Genomic DNA, 16711 nt, shown 5'->3' on the forward strand with positions numbered 1-16711 from the left:
GAGTTTTTTGAGCCATCAGACATGACAGCTGCAATAGCAATGCACTGTAACAGAACATTTACTTTTTTGTTTTCATGAAAAAGATTTAAGACATTTGTTTTGTGGAGCAAGTCTCTTGCGTCAACACTCATCGTTTGCCTGGCTTCTTTGGAATACACCAGCAATAATGATATTTTCGCTTGTTAATTCGGAGCTTTGTAAATCATGGCCAAAGAGTGGCGCATGACTTGAAATGTACTTAATAACCCTGCAAAAAAAAAACTCTGGCATTGATGTCTAGAGGTTAGCCTTGGTTTGGCAGCCACAAAGACAAATCCTTTGAAATGAGTCCTAGGAGCAACATTAGTCTCTTATTGAGAGAGAGGAAGACAAATGGTAATAGAAAAGGCTCTTAGATGGTAATAGAAAAGGTTAGTGTGTGGATTAGAGAGGGCAGTTTTATTGACTTCAGTTGATGCCACAGCAAAGAAGTGTCGCTGCACAGTTGAGACTGATTGTAGCACTTTTTGCTACTACTTGCTGAATTTACGACTATCATCAAATAACTGAAATGCATTACATTTCGTCAAATATGAAATTATCCTCTTTGTTATTAATGGTTTAGGATTCACAACAAGATGGGGAGGCCAAAGATTTTTTACATTATTTCAGTGGTTTGGTGTTTCTACTCAACAATTACTTGTGTATACTGGAACATTAGTGATAGGCATGTTCTATGTTTGCACATGCTGAGGCAACAGGACCATTTTCGAGGAGCCATTGTGTTTTTTGTTGAGATTTTAATCTGAACAATGGGGAAAAGGATGATGCAAATGCACAGTCAGCACGGAACTGTACTAGACTCCAAACAATGGCACAGTAGATTAAATTTATAATGAATTTTGTTGTGGAAGAATTTACTGTATTACCTTGGTTGTTCCAGCGAAATTTCTCCTCTGCAGAACTGAAAGAGATAAATGACAAAATGTAAACAAGGTTGAAACCACTGGCATAAGAAAAAAAATACACGATTCATTGTGTTTCCTGTCTCTGCAGCCAACCTTTACAATGCATTTTAACAATTAAGCATAATACTGTATACATACATAACTTGTAAAATTTAGAGTTTAAAACTAAACCCTGCAAAAAATGGCAGTGAGACTTAATACTGATTTTATTTCATTAGTAGAATAGAATACACAGGCCACAGTTGTCAAAGCAACAAACCATGTTTTTTTTAAATCTTAATTTTATTTTGAATTTCTTGATAGCATACTGTCGCTGCGGCTAGAGCCAGTAAGTTCTACAAAACTGTGGTTCAGGGTTAGGGCGCTATTTTGATTCAGAGTTTGACCTTACATTTCACCATAACATTAAAACTCCTAAGTATTTTGTCAAGTGACTAACAATCAAACAAAAACTTTGGCCAACAGCTAAATTGAGAGATGCTCTGTGGACGAAATCTTTCCATTTTATTTTTGTTGGCCATATTCATTTAATTTTTTTCTTTTAATCCAATACTACAGAGGGTTGCAAACAAGTCAATGACTATGTGGTGAATCCATTTAAACAGTTAGCGGAGCAGAAAACATGGCATCATCTGAACATGAAAAACAGATGAACAGAAGCACACGTGTGCTACAGCACAAAACAGGCGGAAGGCTTTGCTAAAAACAATTAGTTCACAGTCAATCAGGCCTGATACAAAAAAAAATTGAAGATCGATAGAAGACGATCAGTTCTCAAAAGACAGAGGAGTAGAGTTCAAAGTTAGTGTTCACAAGAACAAGAGGGACTACAACTACTTGAGTAGTGACTTGACAGGCCTTTATGCTGTAACAAGCAAAGTGCATACCTCTTCTGCTGTAGGAAGCAGTTTAGTTTGACACTCCACATTGTAGTGAGACTACAAACTGCATTTTTGCTACTATAACACCACTGTTTAAAGTATGGAACTGACGTTTCTTAACTGAAAAGTATATTTTTTATTGTCAGTGCCCAGTCAACATTGCTATGTTCTTTCTTATTTTTAGGCAGTCACTTACCCACCAGCTTGCCTGCCTTGTGTCTCCCACTTCTTTTTATACTTTTTTTTCTCGGAATAAATGTAGAAGCCATGTTTTTGTTGAGGCTTCCTATGCTTCCTATTTCTTCAAATGCTGACAATGGTTCAAATATGCTGTTCATGTGTGATATGCTACCTGTTTTGAACTACGAACATTCTAGTCAAAGCAATCCCAATAATTGTGTAAATCTAAGCCTTATCATAATAAAAGGTTCATTGTTGAGTGGATCTAAGAAGATCAAACATGCAAGGAAACAAATTATAGTAATTTCAGACCCTTTTCCATCAATTATGTGATCAATAGCCAGCAGGTAAAATGAAATATTTAAAGATAGTGTCAGGCCCCAGACTAGACTGGTGGCTGGTTGCGCCTGTCACCCTATCAAAGGTCCAGCCCCTAATGACTCGAGTGCTGCCAGGTGTGAGTCATTAGTCTACAAGGAGTATTTAAAGCCACCAGGAACATGACCATGCTGCTGGATCGTCTAAACAGAGTACTGTGAGGTACCCTCGCGGTTTTCCTTGCCGGTCTTATTGATACTCGACCTCTTGTTTGCATCCAGGATTCCGACCACGCTCTGCCCCCACGACCATGGATCACGGACCAAGGACAACGACAACGACCACGGATCACGGACCACGGACCACGGACAACGATCACGGACAACGACTGCGCCTTCGAACCTGTACACGACACACGGACTCCACGGCAACCGACCTTCCCGCTACGGCCAACGACCCGCCTCCGCCGTCCCCTCTTGTGTTCGCCCGCCTCGCAATAAATATTTGAACGAACCAGACTCTCACCCTCGCCTGCTTTGGGGTCCGCCATCCCCGTACGTAACAGATAGAACCAATTGACCTCCTGTAATGGCGATGGTCCTGTATTTAGCATATCAGTCTTATGTTCTGAGATCAAGCATTCAAATTTTTCAACAACATTCTTAGAAAATCACAACTTTCCATTGACCTATTATTAGAAATCTTATCAGATCAATTCGTGCCCTGGGATTAACTGGGAATGAGCCCAGGGTGTATGCCATCTCCTCCCAATAGTCACCTGGAATAGGCTCCAGAACCCCTGTGAGGAAAAGATGGATGTGTGGATAATGTAGAGTTGTGGATGAAGAAATGCCTCAAAATCAGTCCTTCCCTCTCCTGCGACTTTAGTTATGGTAGACACTTTAGAAATTGTCTCCTCATCTCATCTCATTTTCTGAACCACTTTATCCTCATTAGGGTCACGGAGGATGCTGGAGCCTATCCCAGCTGACTCCGGGCCAGAGGCGGGGGACACCCTGAATCGGTGGCCAGTCGATTGCAGGGCACAAGGAGACAAACAACCATTCGTGCTCACACTCATGCCTAGGGGCAATTTAGAGTGTCCAATCAGCCTACCATGCATGTTTTTGGAATGGGGGAGGAAACCGGAGTACCCGGAGGAAACCCACGCAGGCACGGGGAGAACACGCAAACTCCACACAGATGGATGTGACCTGGATTTGAACCCAGGACCCCAGAGCTGTGAGGCCGATGCGCTAACCACTCGCCCCTTTAGAAATTGTATATGTGAATAATTGTTTCTTCTAAAAGACATACTACAACACATTCTGAATCACCTTAATGACCTTTTGGCCAACAAACTATAATTACTAAACTGCGAGAAGACAAAATGACCTTGTGATAAACTTTGGTGTATTATTGCATGGATCGTTAATGATATTGTTTTGTATGCTTTTGTGGGTGTGCATGCCGGAACAGCATTAAACCAATCAAATTGTTATTTACACCTCTTACTTTGGATTTACAACAGTGATTTATTAAGATAAGAATCTGAAGCCTGAATATAAATCGCAGTTATTCAGCAACCACTTTTGATATAGTAGATAGGTCTACCAGCATTTAAAAACAAGACTACAATGTGCATGTGATAGTTGTTTTTTAATACATGTAAATAATGCAGTATTTCAAGTTATGTTCTCTTCTTTAGTAAATTTTAATCATTTTAATTTATTTTTCACTGAAAAGTTGGGTACTAAAAATGTTAAAATATTCTACTGGAAGGCCAAAGGTGCCAGAATTTGACCGCACATTACAATTTAACTTCGCACCAATTTTTCAACAATGGTTCCCAGAAAAATGCAGACCAAGGCAGGATGTTGACTATTTTGCTCACCAGTCACTGTGGTTTGTGGTTTCTCAGAGTTTCTAATAATCAGTATTAGCAGTAGAATTAGTTAGTAGTCACAAAGCCACAAATTTATTCTTTTTTGTTAACAAATAATACTTAGACTAGAGAGTCTCTCTCTTTCATACACACAGGGATCGCAGGGGTGCTGGAGCCTGTCCCAGCAAACTACGGGAACCAGGATTGGTGTCCAGCCAATCACACAGGTCACAAGGAGAGAGACAACCACTCAACCTCATATCTAAAGTCAATTTAGAGTGTTCAAGCAGCCTAGCATGCATGTTTTTTGGACGTGGGAGGAAACCGGAGAATCCAGAGAAATCCCATGCAAGCCATGGGAGAACATGCAAACTCCACACAGGAGGGTCCGGACTTGGGATTGAACCCTGAATGCCAGAACTGTGAGGCCAACATGCTAACCACTCATCCACTTGACCACTGTGGGCATTGTCATTCATTCATTCATTCATTCATTTTCTCAACTCTTTATCCTCATAGGTTTTGCATGGGGTGCTGGAGCCTATCTCAGATGACTTCCTGCACCAGGCGGGAGACACCTTGCATTGGTGATCAGCCAATCACAGCGAGCATTTTCAATTAATAATATTTTCATTATATTCACTCAACATTATGATGACCCAGATTTTTTTTGTTCCTCACTAGTGGGCATGGTGTGATTACACATTACAAAAAAAATCCCCCTGAATTGCAAAGTTGGCAGCCATTGTTTAGCCATGAATCTGACCTCTAACATTAAATATGTTTATAGTATTTTCTTGAAATTGTTTTGATGTTTCATTTGTAAAAACACCTCTAATGAAAATTATACTGTATTTGAAAAAAAGAATTAATTAAAGAGTTAATGATCTTTCTGCTTTGTTAATGGTGGATAACATGGGTTGGTGGAGAGAATATGACCCTCGTCTTTTCACAAATTCAGTCTGAAGGAGCAAAAATGATGTTGGAGTAGGTCAGAAATGACACAGTGAAAAAACAAAAAACAGCAAGAGTGTAACAGCCAGAAAATGAGAATATGCAGCAAAACAAAGGCTCCCCAGAAAAATCCAGTGAAGCTTATAGTAGTGAATGCCAGATATAGCATTGAAAATCCTGTTATTTTACCCACCCAACATACACATGCTGAACCCAGTCTGTAGTCAATAATCCATCTATTACTGTGCCTGCATAGTATCTCTTATCAGTGCTGACCACAATAGTCAGCCCCTCATGTCAACAGTGCCTCAAGATTATCAGACCACCAATTGAGTAAACACCACACAGAAACTAAAAGAAAGATCCACCAGGATCTTGTGAACTATCAGCAGTAATGCTACCATTTACTATAACACTAGATGGATTGGGAAGCCAATATCTCATTGTGATTCATTTACTCTGAACTGCTTTTCAGATACGAAAAAAAAAAACAAAGGCTTCTGCATTGTAAATATTGACTAAGCACAGATGTGTTTGAATTCCTTGTCATTTTAGTGTCCATCTAAAGTACACATTTTGTGAATGTCAACTTTGGTAAAGAGGGATCATTTGTGCCTGAATGTTAAAAGTGCTCATTGTGTCCACATGTCATAGATTAGTGTCATACACCATTCCATTTATACCTTTCTTACAACACTCTAAACTATCTCAGGGACAAATACATGAAAGCAATAATAAGTTATTCTTAAATGACATTTGTGATGGGCTTATTTTCTACCCTAATAAATTCAGACAGGCTTTACTGTTAACACTGACACCAGTCAAAGTCAGACAAGCTGGATTTACACCACTTCATCATAGGTTTATCATATTTCTATTACAGTGATTCTATTGTTTGGATCATTATCTTTGTGCATTATATTTAGGAAAATAAAAATGAATGGAAAAAAAAGATTGCAAAATGTTGATGACAGTGGTATAGGGAAAATTATGTAGTCACCCGATTGGTCACATTTCATAGATTAAAAGATATTGGAAATATTTAGCTTCTCCTTGCAAATGTAGCATTTTTTTCCAAATGGTGGGCCATTAGTAACAGACTAGATGTTGTTAAGTTTTGTACAATTTCATTTTCTATGTGTTGTCATGTCCATATAATTTGACTAGTGCCATATACTATTTTTTCATATTTTTTATTACTAAATTTAGGTTACCTCAAGAAGACCAGGTAAAAGGCTCACAGTAATGACGGCATGTGACTGTATTTTAAATGGTTGAGGTAAATGACCCTGATTAAAAATACAATCTCAGGGCTGACTTCATGAAAAAACTGGACATTCTGAGAATAGGTAAGTCAGTGTTGTCTCAGATTGGCTTGTTGGAACCATAAGAATAAAAAAATATATGAATTAATAAATATTTATTTAGCACTTTCAGAGGAGCACATTGTCCTGTTGGAAGATGAATCTCTGTCCAGGTCTCAGGTCTTATGCAGACCCCAACAGATTTTCTTCCTGAATGATCCTGTATTTGGCTCATTTACTCTCCCCATCAATTGTAACCATCTTCCCTGTCCCTGCTGAACAAAAGCAGGTCTAAACCATGAAGCTGCCACCACCACGTTTGATAGTGGGGATGGTGCATTCAGAGTGATGAGCTGTGTTGCTTTTACACCAAACATATTGTTTTGCATTGTGGCCAAAAAGTTCAATTTTGCTTTCATGTGACCAGAGCACCTTCTTCCACATTTGGTGTGTCTCCCAGGTGGCTTGGGGCAAATTTTAAACGAGACTTTTATGGATATCTTTGAGAAATGGCTTTCTTCTTGCCACTCTTCCATTAAAGACAGATTTGTGCAGTGTACGATGATTATTGTCCTATGGACAGACTCACCCACCTCAGCTGTAGATCTCTGCGGTTCATCCAGAGTTATACTCCTTCCATTTCAATATGATTTTTTTGCACAATGCTTATTTAGATATTTAAAGCTTGGGAAATTTTTAAACTTCTCCACAACAGTACCTTGGACTCGCCCGGTGTGTTCCTTGGTCTTCATAATGCTCTCTGCACTTTAAACAGAACCCTGCGACTATCACAGAGCAGGTGAATTTGTTGATTACATGATTACACACAGGATGATTCTAAATATCATCATCGGTCAACATTGGATCATTCAGAGATCCTCACCGAACCTCTGGAGTGAGTTTTCTGGGCTAAAGGGGCTGACATATATTGCACGCACCAGTTTTTTATTTGTTAAAAAGTTTAGAATATCCAATAAATGTAATTACTACACTTCATGATTGTTTCCCAATTCTTGACAAAAAAAATCTTTATGTTTGAAGCTGGGCGGCCCGGTGACGCGAGTGGTTAGCGTGACAGCCTCACAGCTTTAGGGTCCTGAGTTCATATAAATGATATGTTCATCTGTGTGGAATTTGCATGTTCTCCCCGGGCCTGTGTGGGTCTCCTCCAGGTACTCCGGTTTCCCCCCACATTCCAAAAACATGCATGGTAGGCTGATTGGACACTTTAAATTGCCCCTAGGTATGGACGGTTGTTTATCTCTTTGTGGCCTGCGATTGGCTGGCCACCAATTCAGGGTGTCTCCCGCCCCTGGCCCGGAGACAGCTGGGATTAGCTCCAGCACCCCCGCGACCCTAAAGAGAATAAAGCGGTTCAGAAAATGAGATGAGATGTTTGAAGCCTGTAATGTGGCAAATTTTTGAAAAGATCAAGGGGGTGGATACTTTTGCAAGGTACTGTATACAGGAAATACAATATTTTACAATTACTTCAAGTTGTAAGAATGAAATTTAAAAAAGACAATGTAAAAAAAAAATGCTAGACTGATAGGAGTCGTAATTTGGCTTCCAGTATTTGTCAACACTGAGAAACCTCACCACTCTAGTATATGTTGAGTCACAAAACTCTTTCTTAAACCTACGTCTAAAGCCAACAAATGCTGTAAACTGACCACAATGATATGTAGTCAGCCTCTGCAATTGTGGTGACAGTGGTAATAGCTCTCCATCGACAGCTCTCCTGCTACCAATTTAGATTGTATAAGATGGGGTGAACTGTGAACATTCTGTCAAATCTCATTTCCACTTCATGGCCCTAAAGTACATCATGTTCACTCTTGTGAGCCGGGGAATGCTGGCCTGTCACGGGCTATAAAGAACAAAACTCAACTGTGTCGAGCCTCTCAGTAGTAAAGAATCATCCATGATAGAAATGTCAGCAGTATTAGCAGCACTTGCGAATGGGATAATTAAACCAGAGAGTATCCATAATGTCACTCATGTGGTGCGCATACTCAGCATCTTTAGAAAATCTGATCAAGCTTTGAGGACAGCAGCTGGAAGCCTTAGTCAATTATGCCTTTAGAGTGAATGCTCCGAAGTTATAAGAAGTATTGGATGTCTGAAGGGGGTAATTTAAAACAAGAACAGAAGAAAAGCAGCTTTTAACATGGCACAGATTGAGAATCTAGTGAGTGAATTACAAAACAGATTGGTGGTAGGATTGGGTACACCTGGTTGCTGCTAAGAAACGTTTGTTGTTGAGGTAAGAGGGTTAATGCAAAGAAGAAACTGAATTTTAACACCTGAACACAAGTATATGTAACAGAAACCTTTTACAATGTGGAAATTGAGTGGGCGAAACCGGTGTTTTGGGACACAACAAAAATAAACATTATGTGCAGTAATACATTGGATAGGGACAAACTATCAAATTCATAATGTCTTTGGAGGGAGTGAAATTTGACCTTTGAGTCCACTAAGATGAAAGACACGTTACTTGCAAAACTGCTGATAGAAAACCCAGGTGGATGTTGAAATGATATGCTTTATTTTGCCCCACCTGAACTTCAGCTAATTGGTGAATACGTGGGTGGAACAACAGTCTACTGTCTTAACATGTAGTCCTGTTTTATCCCATATTTTAAAAGATGACATAATTAATCTGGAGGGGAAATGTCAACATTTTAGAAAGATGATTCATCTCTCAAATGTTCCAACCACAGGAGTAAAAGGATTAAAATGGTTTTCTTTGTTTTCATTCATTTTCATTTCAATTATTTCATTTGATTGCTATCTTTTGTGGATAAAAAAGCGCTTCCCTCACACACATCATCAGAATAAATGTTCCAACAGTGCATGAGGCAGAGACTGGGAGTGAGAGAAGTAGATACCTCCTGTGAACCACAAAATTGGCCAGCGACAGGCAGCCATTTTGACTTTAAGCCAGAAGTTAAATGAGATGCAAGAAAGACTTGTGGGTTCTCTGCATGAAAATAAAAGAACGAGTGTTTTTTTCCGGAGACATTTAGTAACCTACTGAGATTTTGTGTTAATTTGTAGACACCTGATGGTATATAGTGGTTCACTGACCTGACTTCGGTGCGGGCAAGCGTGGGATCGATTCCCACTCGGTGGTGGTCTCATTGTGAGTGCGAATGATTGTCTCCCTCTTATATAGATAGTTGCAATACACATTAAATCAGTATCAGTTGTTTTTTATATCAATACTAGTTTGATGATATTGATACACTAGTTTCAGTTGTCCTCTTCTATGCTGTAGTTTCATCTAAAAAGCAACAGCCATGTTACAGGAGTTGCCGCTTCTGTTTCACCTTGAAGCAGTCACACTGCACCCCCTTCTTTATGCCTGTGTTTCAATGTTGTTCCATCACGTCACTGAGTAGCGCAAAACAAGCCGCTGGCTCAGTTCACCCGCCGATGCGTACACGGACAATGAATGCATCCACAGCGTCGCAGAACAAAAGAATGACAAAGTAAAAAAGCAGCACCATGTGGCACCGTTTTCACGCTGAGAATCACAACATCAAGCTGTAGAATTTGCATAAAGACTAAAACCCGGTTAAAGTGTACCCTGACAAAATTAACTATGCACATGAAGATAAAATCCTCACAAATTTAAGCATTAAAATACAGAAATGGAGAAAGGAGAGAAATCACTAGCTCATGGCCTTGCTATGAGACCCCTAACCTAGAGACAGAGACGTTATACCTGTTTACTTTTTAAAATTTAGCTGATGCTCTTATTTATAAGAGCTCAGACTGAACAACAATATTTCCTCAATCATATTTAGATTTAAAAATAACAACAATATGAAGAAAATATGCTACGAACAATCCATATTACATCTGCTCAACCACATAGTTTGGTGCTGTTCCATTCAAAAGTCAGCAGTCTTTTCCAAAGCCCTAGAATCATCACTTGTCAGTCCGAATTTTTTAATGAGTTAGGAAGTTCTTTGTTTGGTGCTAGTCAGATGTTATTTGATGTTACAGTAAAGAAAAATGAGGCAATGTCACTTGTTAGTTTCATCAGCAATCTCTCCATTCTGAAAAGGTAAATTACGTGCTGCATTCAGATTTACCAAGCTGGTAATGTCCTAAACTTGTCACAAGGCTCAATGACTTGTTTAGTTATGACAAAGGTCTATTCGTGAGATATCTTGAAGATGGATGCATCACTCTTAAAATTGCCAAGCTTCTGAAGCGTGATCATCGAACAATCCAGCGTTTCATTCAAAATAGTCAATAGGGTCGCAAGAAGTGTGTGGACACACCAAGGCGCAAAATAAGGCATGAACTTATTGGGTTGTGGATGGTGTCAAGCTAACTGCCAGTTTCTGGAAGATACCTTCTTCAAGCAGTGGCACAGAAAGCAGTCCACATCCTTAAAAAAAACATGATTTTCAATGCAGAAAAATGTTCAACCCCACGCATACTCCACAGCGTGGCTGGCAAGAAATGGTCTAAAAGAAGAAAAACTAATGACATGAAGCCCATAGAGAACCTTTTGTCCCCCATCAAATGTGAGATTTACAAGGGAGGAAAAAAAGTACACCTCTCAGAACAGCGGCCCACTAAAGCCAGTTCTTGGAAGGACGCTAATTTGCAAAGCACAAACGCTGTTCAGCAGTCACACTAGCAGGCAGTCTGACTGTGTTACGAATTACTAGACAAATGTTGCATAAGTATACACAGCCAAAAAAACAGACTGTCTTTGTATTGTGTGTGTTTTCATGTGCAAGAGAGTGGACAGCTCAATTCAACGATGTATGATTTGGGTATTTATCAGAGCAAAATATGATATTCATGTTGCATACACTATCCTTAATAAGAAAAAAATACCATGCCTTTAGAAGTTGAAATATCATCAGGTAAAGTGAATTGTTGCAAATGTTATAAAAAACACAAATTGTACTTGTGGTACCACAAATGAGAGAAGCATACATATAGTACAGTAATAAAAAGAAAACCCTCATTTGTCATTGAGTTGTTTCCTCAGTTTTTCTGAGTGTGTGTAACATAATTCTTAAGTTGTACTTGTGTGTGCATGTATGTTTACTCAGCTGCCAAATGTTTGCCTCCTTCCCCTTTAGCTACGCATGCACAATTCCACTCTATTGTCCAATGTATTGGAATTTCTTATTCAATATAATGCAATTTTCCTAACTGTTTTTCTCTTTCTTGCATACATGCATACATACATTGCATACATATTTCATACAAAATTGGTATATTTTCATGATTTAGAAGGTAGAATTAAAGATAATGGAACAGATTTTGCTATTTCAATGTCAATTGTGCTCTACTTACGATAATTCCAAGTTATGAAACCAATGGAACCAAATATTTTTGTAAGTAGAGGTACCAATGTCTATATGTTAACACATGCTTTCTATATTTTATGCTATATAGCGATTCTTACATCATTCTTTTTATAATCTTATGAAAAGAATGCAGATTCAGACCTAAATAATACACTGGACATCAGACATTTAACATGAAACGTACAATGAGAATGATGGATTTCCAATTTTCCTTTTAGTTAGTTTTCTCTATTTGTTTTCTGTATGCAAAATGTTAGTCTGCATGGTGGAATGTCCTTTAACTGAAATTAGCAACAATTTTTGTATCACACGCTGTGTGATGAAATTGTAGACACATAGGGTTTGTGCTTTTTGAAGTGACAAAACAGTGGCAGATGCTGCCGTAGACAATGTGTGACCTGTGGTGACTGATTACGGCAGGAAACAAAAGCAGAGCTGAAGGACTCATTAGCACCTCTATAAGTCTTTATCATGCGCCACACAGCGGAACTGCCAAATCTCCCACACTCGCTCAGCAGCACTTGACACTGATTCATCATCACTTTTTGCTTTTTGACTCGGCCGTGTGGATAGGTCTAATTTTTTTCCAGGGGAGCTTGCCATCAACAAGTTTGCACTATTCAATATCAAATCAGACATGCTTGCCTGACATAGATAATAGGTTAGCGTTGTTTCTTTGTTCAGGACTCAAAGTTAACTTTTCTAGGTACTTGCTCGTGCCAAACTTGAGTTTGTACTATTAAGCCTTAACAGATAATGCAGATTAATTTTACCTCGTTAAAATTAACCTTACAATGTTACATAGTCACAATGGTAGGAAGTATATTGCAAAATAAAGAAAAACACACACGTTACAATCTTTTCTGAATCTATAAGAGTCCAGAGCTATTGAAATTATAAACAAAGTATGGGATCCTGGCTTATAATATCTTGCCTTGAGAAGTGTACGTTGAGTTAGAGGAACTATTAGTGCTTTCCCTCAGCCGGTCTAAGATGCATAAACTACAAAGGTGGGGCATCTCAGATTTCCTAAGTGTGCACAAATCAAATCCCCATGATCATTTCAGGCAGTCTTGTCATGTTCCTTTAAGGCGTGCCCATCTCAGGAGGTCATGCTGTCCTTTCTGGGCAGGGGCGACTATAATTTTATTTTACTATTTGTGTTAATTAAATTAAATGATGGCGCCAGTCGCGCGGGAGCCAGTGGCAGTAGCTCTGTACACTCATGTTTTTAGTGTTTTACAGCCCTTCTATCTTTTTTTAATTAAATTTTAATATTTCTTAATACATTCCTTTTTACTTTACTTTGTACTTTATAATTTTTACTTTAATGTTTTTACAACTTTCCTTGCTCTGTTAGCCTGACTTCTTTTGGCTACTTATTTTTTGGAACCATTCAGCCATGCCTACGCTGTCACACACATGGGACTAGCTGTTACAATACGCAGCAGAAGGAGGAACACCTCTGTGCTGCCGGAGTTTCAGAGCTGGACAAAAGTGCCGGGAGAAGAGGCAACACTTCTGACCAACCATTCCATCGTGGGATAAGATGGAAGAGCTGTCGGCGCTTACCACCAACGGAGACGAGGAGTTCTGCCCTGCTGCTGTCTTCTTCAAATGGCAGCCGGTGGCGGTAGCTCCGTCCACTTTTGCTCGTTTTGTGTTTTTGCTGCTTTTCTTTGTCTTAATGATTTGATTTGGTGATTCTTAATGATCCCATTTACTTTGATTTGCTTTATACTTTGTGCTTTTGCTTTTGCTTTGTTGTTCTGCGGCCTTTGCGACTGTACTGTCTAACTTATAACTACTATGCCTTTTCTTGCTACTGTCACAATGAAATTTCCCGAATACGGGATGAATAAAGTTATCCAATCCAATCCAATCCAATTCCCGTAGAAAAGTAAATATACATGTAGTGAGACTAAGCAAAGCTCAACAGTCTTCCCCTTATCACCGTCTAGATACTTTCCGACGTCTTTTTCCTATACAACTTTGTTTGTTAGTACTGTATTTTCTCTTCATATTAGCCGCCTCCACGTATAAGCCGTACTCTTAAAACTGCCTTAAAATTGTAAAATTTTACAATTTCTCTCATATAAGACGCCCCCAGATTCACAATTTTCACCTCCATATTCATGGATTTAATAGGAAGTATAAATGTGTTACTTTGAAGGGAAAGTCTTAAGAAAAATCATCGCACGTGGAATTTCTGAGATACTGAATGAATCATGTGCCTCACGGATTTCAAATCCAGGGTTCAATCCCCGGTGGGTTCCAACCTTCCTGTGTGGAGTTTGCATGTTCTACCGGGCCCGTGTGGGTTTTGTCTGGGTGCTCCAGTTTCTGGCCACAATCCAAGGAGCAAAGTTCATGTGATTCTGTAGTCCCAAAGTAGTACTTCCATTGCACCAAAAGTGGGCATATTTTTTTAAATTTAAGGGTTCCATTGGGTCCTAACATTTTACAGCGGCACCAGCCCCAGAAAAAAAGAATGGTTTATTTGAACGTATGACTGTAGACAAACTAGTAGAGAAACTCACATTCAGTTTCCATGGGAACAGTTTTTTAATCGATACTTTACGCAAGAGATACTTTTGACCGATGTGCCACATGATTATTTTTTATTTGTCTCGTTGCAATTGAGTAGTGGATAACTCTGAGCCCCATTGTTCGATGATATAAGGAAAACAAATCTTAATTTACTCATTTCCTGAGATTAATTAGCAGCTATAGATTCGTTCTTTGTGACAAATCACTCGGATTCCATGCTTGCCTGGGTAGTTGAATAATGAATGTGCCCTCTTTAATTACAAATAATATTAATGCTAATATTTAGGGCTCACTTGACAGGAACGTGGTAATGAAAAAAATCAACCTAATTCAAGATGATGTTTCCATCAATAACAAAGAATTGCCATGTAATCTTGGATATTGAAAGGAGACGGACAACCATTCAACTATTCACACTCACACACATACCTAGGGGCAATTTAGAGTGTTCAATACGCTTTCCATGCATGTTTTTGGGACGTGGGAGGAAACCAGACCACCCGGAGAAAACATGCAAACTCCACACAGTGAAGACCGATCTAGGATTGAACCCACAACCCCAGAACTGTGAGGCCGACGCGCTAACCACTCAAGCCGCCGGACTGCCTTACTATATAATATGGTAGTTAAAATAGACGTATTGATCTGGCAAAAGTATTTATATTGTTTATTATTACCAAATATGTATCTTAAGCTCTTTACTGGAGTAGTGAACTGCTGTTATGCTTCAACAAAATAGGTTTGATTTTCTTAAGCACAAACACCTTTAGTACATAAAGTTCACATAATTATAAGGCACACTGTCAATTTATAACAATGCACAATGTCAACCAATTACTGTGTTAAAATGTGAGCAGCCGTTTGACAATTATGTTGCTCCAGGTAATTCACAGCCTGACATTGCTGCTGCAGTTTTTTCAAACAGAAGCTTTTTTTGTGAACATATTGAAGAGATAAATGCATTGAACAACCAAACTCATTCATTGACCAGTGTAATCAAATAGCATCTTCACGCTCTTTGTTGGTTCACTTCTCAAGATGACATGAGAATTACAATGCTGGTGAAAAAGCAATTTGTCTCAGACAGAGGGCACTCCTTCTAATTTAACTAAATCAAAGTGAAAAATAACTGATTGAGTGTTATGTGTGTGGGTGTGTGAAAGAGACCGTGAAAAAGGATTTTTAACCATGCATCATGTTGAGAGAAGGCCTAAAGCACTATACCTTTATTGTTTCAGAAATACTATTTCAAATGTGGATATATTCACTGTCGAATGAGAGTGGAAAAAGCACCAAAGCATATAACATCTGCATGTTTATATCATACACAGTTTACCTGCAATCAACAAAACATAAAGGCCTTGAATTAATCCATTCATTCTTTCATTTTCCCTGCATGGTTGGAGCTGGAACCTGTCCCAGCTAACTGGGCAGTAGGCAGAGTGCACCCTGCCTAAAAGGAAACAAACAACCGTTCACACACATTCATACTTAGAGACAATTTGGAGTGTTCAATCAACCAACCTTGCATGTTTTTTGGACTTGAATACCATAGAAAACCCACGCTGGCACATGCAGAACATGGAAGTGTGAGGTGGGCATGCTAAGCTCCAATGAAAAAGCTGCAAAGAGGCTAGTTTGACCTACGTTGGTCCTACAGGCCCACTTTCATGGATTTTAACACCAAATAAATGATAGAAACATGTCAAAGAGTATTCAAAAATAAACAATCAAGACCTACACAGGTCCAGTTAATTAAATTGTACACGAAGAAAAAATCTTTTAGGTAACGTTGCCGTCAGCCTTCTTAACAAAGCGTGAGGTGACAAGAGTTAAAGGAGGCAGAAGAGGGCATATATGCCTCCATGGAAAAAGAGTACTATACATAGATGGGTTCTTATTGGTTTTATTATGGAATACAGAATTGAAAGTGGGAATACTATGTGTTAGGGTTATCTCTATTATAAATTTACTTGCAATGAAGAACGCTTTGCTTTATGTTAGAAATATAATCATTATATATATGTGCTTGCAATGAAGCTTATTAACATTAAAAAAGTCATTTTTAGTACATCTGCTTGCAACCGTGATAAACAACGGGAAGGTCACTCCCCTTCCACATGGACTTCTCAAAACTATTGTTCACACCGAAACATCAAGTTCCCTTGGGATCCGGCTCGAAGGACCAAAAATGAAGGTTCACCAATGGGTATTTCCAAATACACGCCCCAAAGAAACAGACATCTGACTCATAACTGGGTTCTTGCAAGAGAGAATTGATCTTGACCGAGGACGCGTGTGGATTGATTCTCTCTTGCAAGAACCCAGTTAGGAGTCAGATGTC

At 39.0% G+C, this 16711-nt stretch overlaps 1 protein-coding gene across 14 annotated transcripts in view; it reads right to left on the reverse strand.

Moving 5' to 3' along the window:
• LOC144085677 (catenin delta-2-like) overlaps positions 1-16711 on the reverse strand; it is a 129594-nt gene that overhangs the window by 64488 nt on the left and 48395 nt on the right. For all 14 annotated transcript variants that reach the window (XM_077615199.1, XM_077615210.1, XM_077615205.1 and 11 more), the window contains one exon: positions 909-943. In XM_077615199.1, the coding sequence (XP_077471325.1) occupies positions 909-943 (35 nt within the window). The remainder of the gene's footprint in view (positions 1-908; positions 944-16711) is intronic.

This window comes from Stigmatopora argus, chromosome 12 (genome assembly GCF_051989625.1).
Source record: "Stigmatopora argus isolate UIUO_Sarg chromosome 12, RoL_Sarg_1.0, whole genome shotgun sequence".
NCBI classification, from domain to species: Eukaryota; Metazoa; Chordata; class Actinopteri; order Syngnathiformes; family Syngnathidae; genus Stigmatopora; species Stigmatopora argus.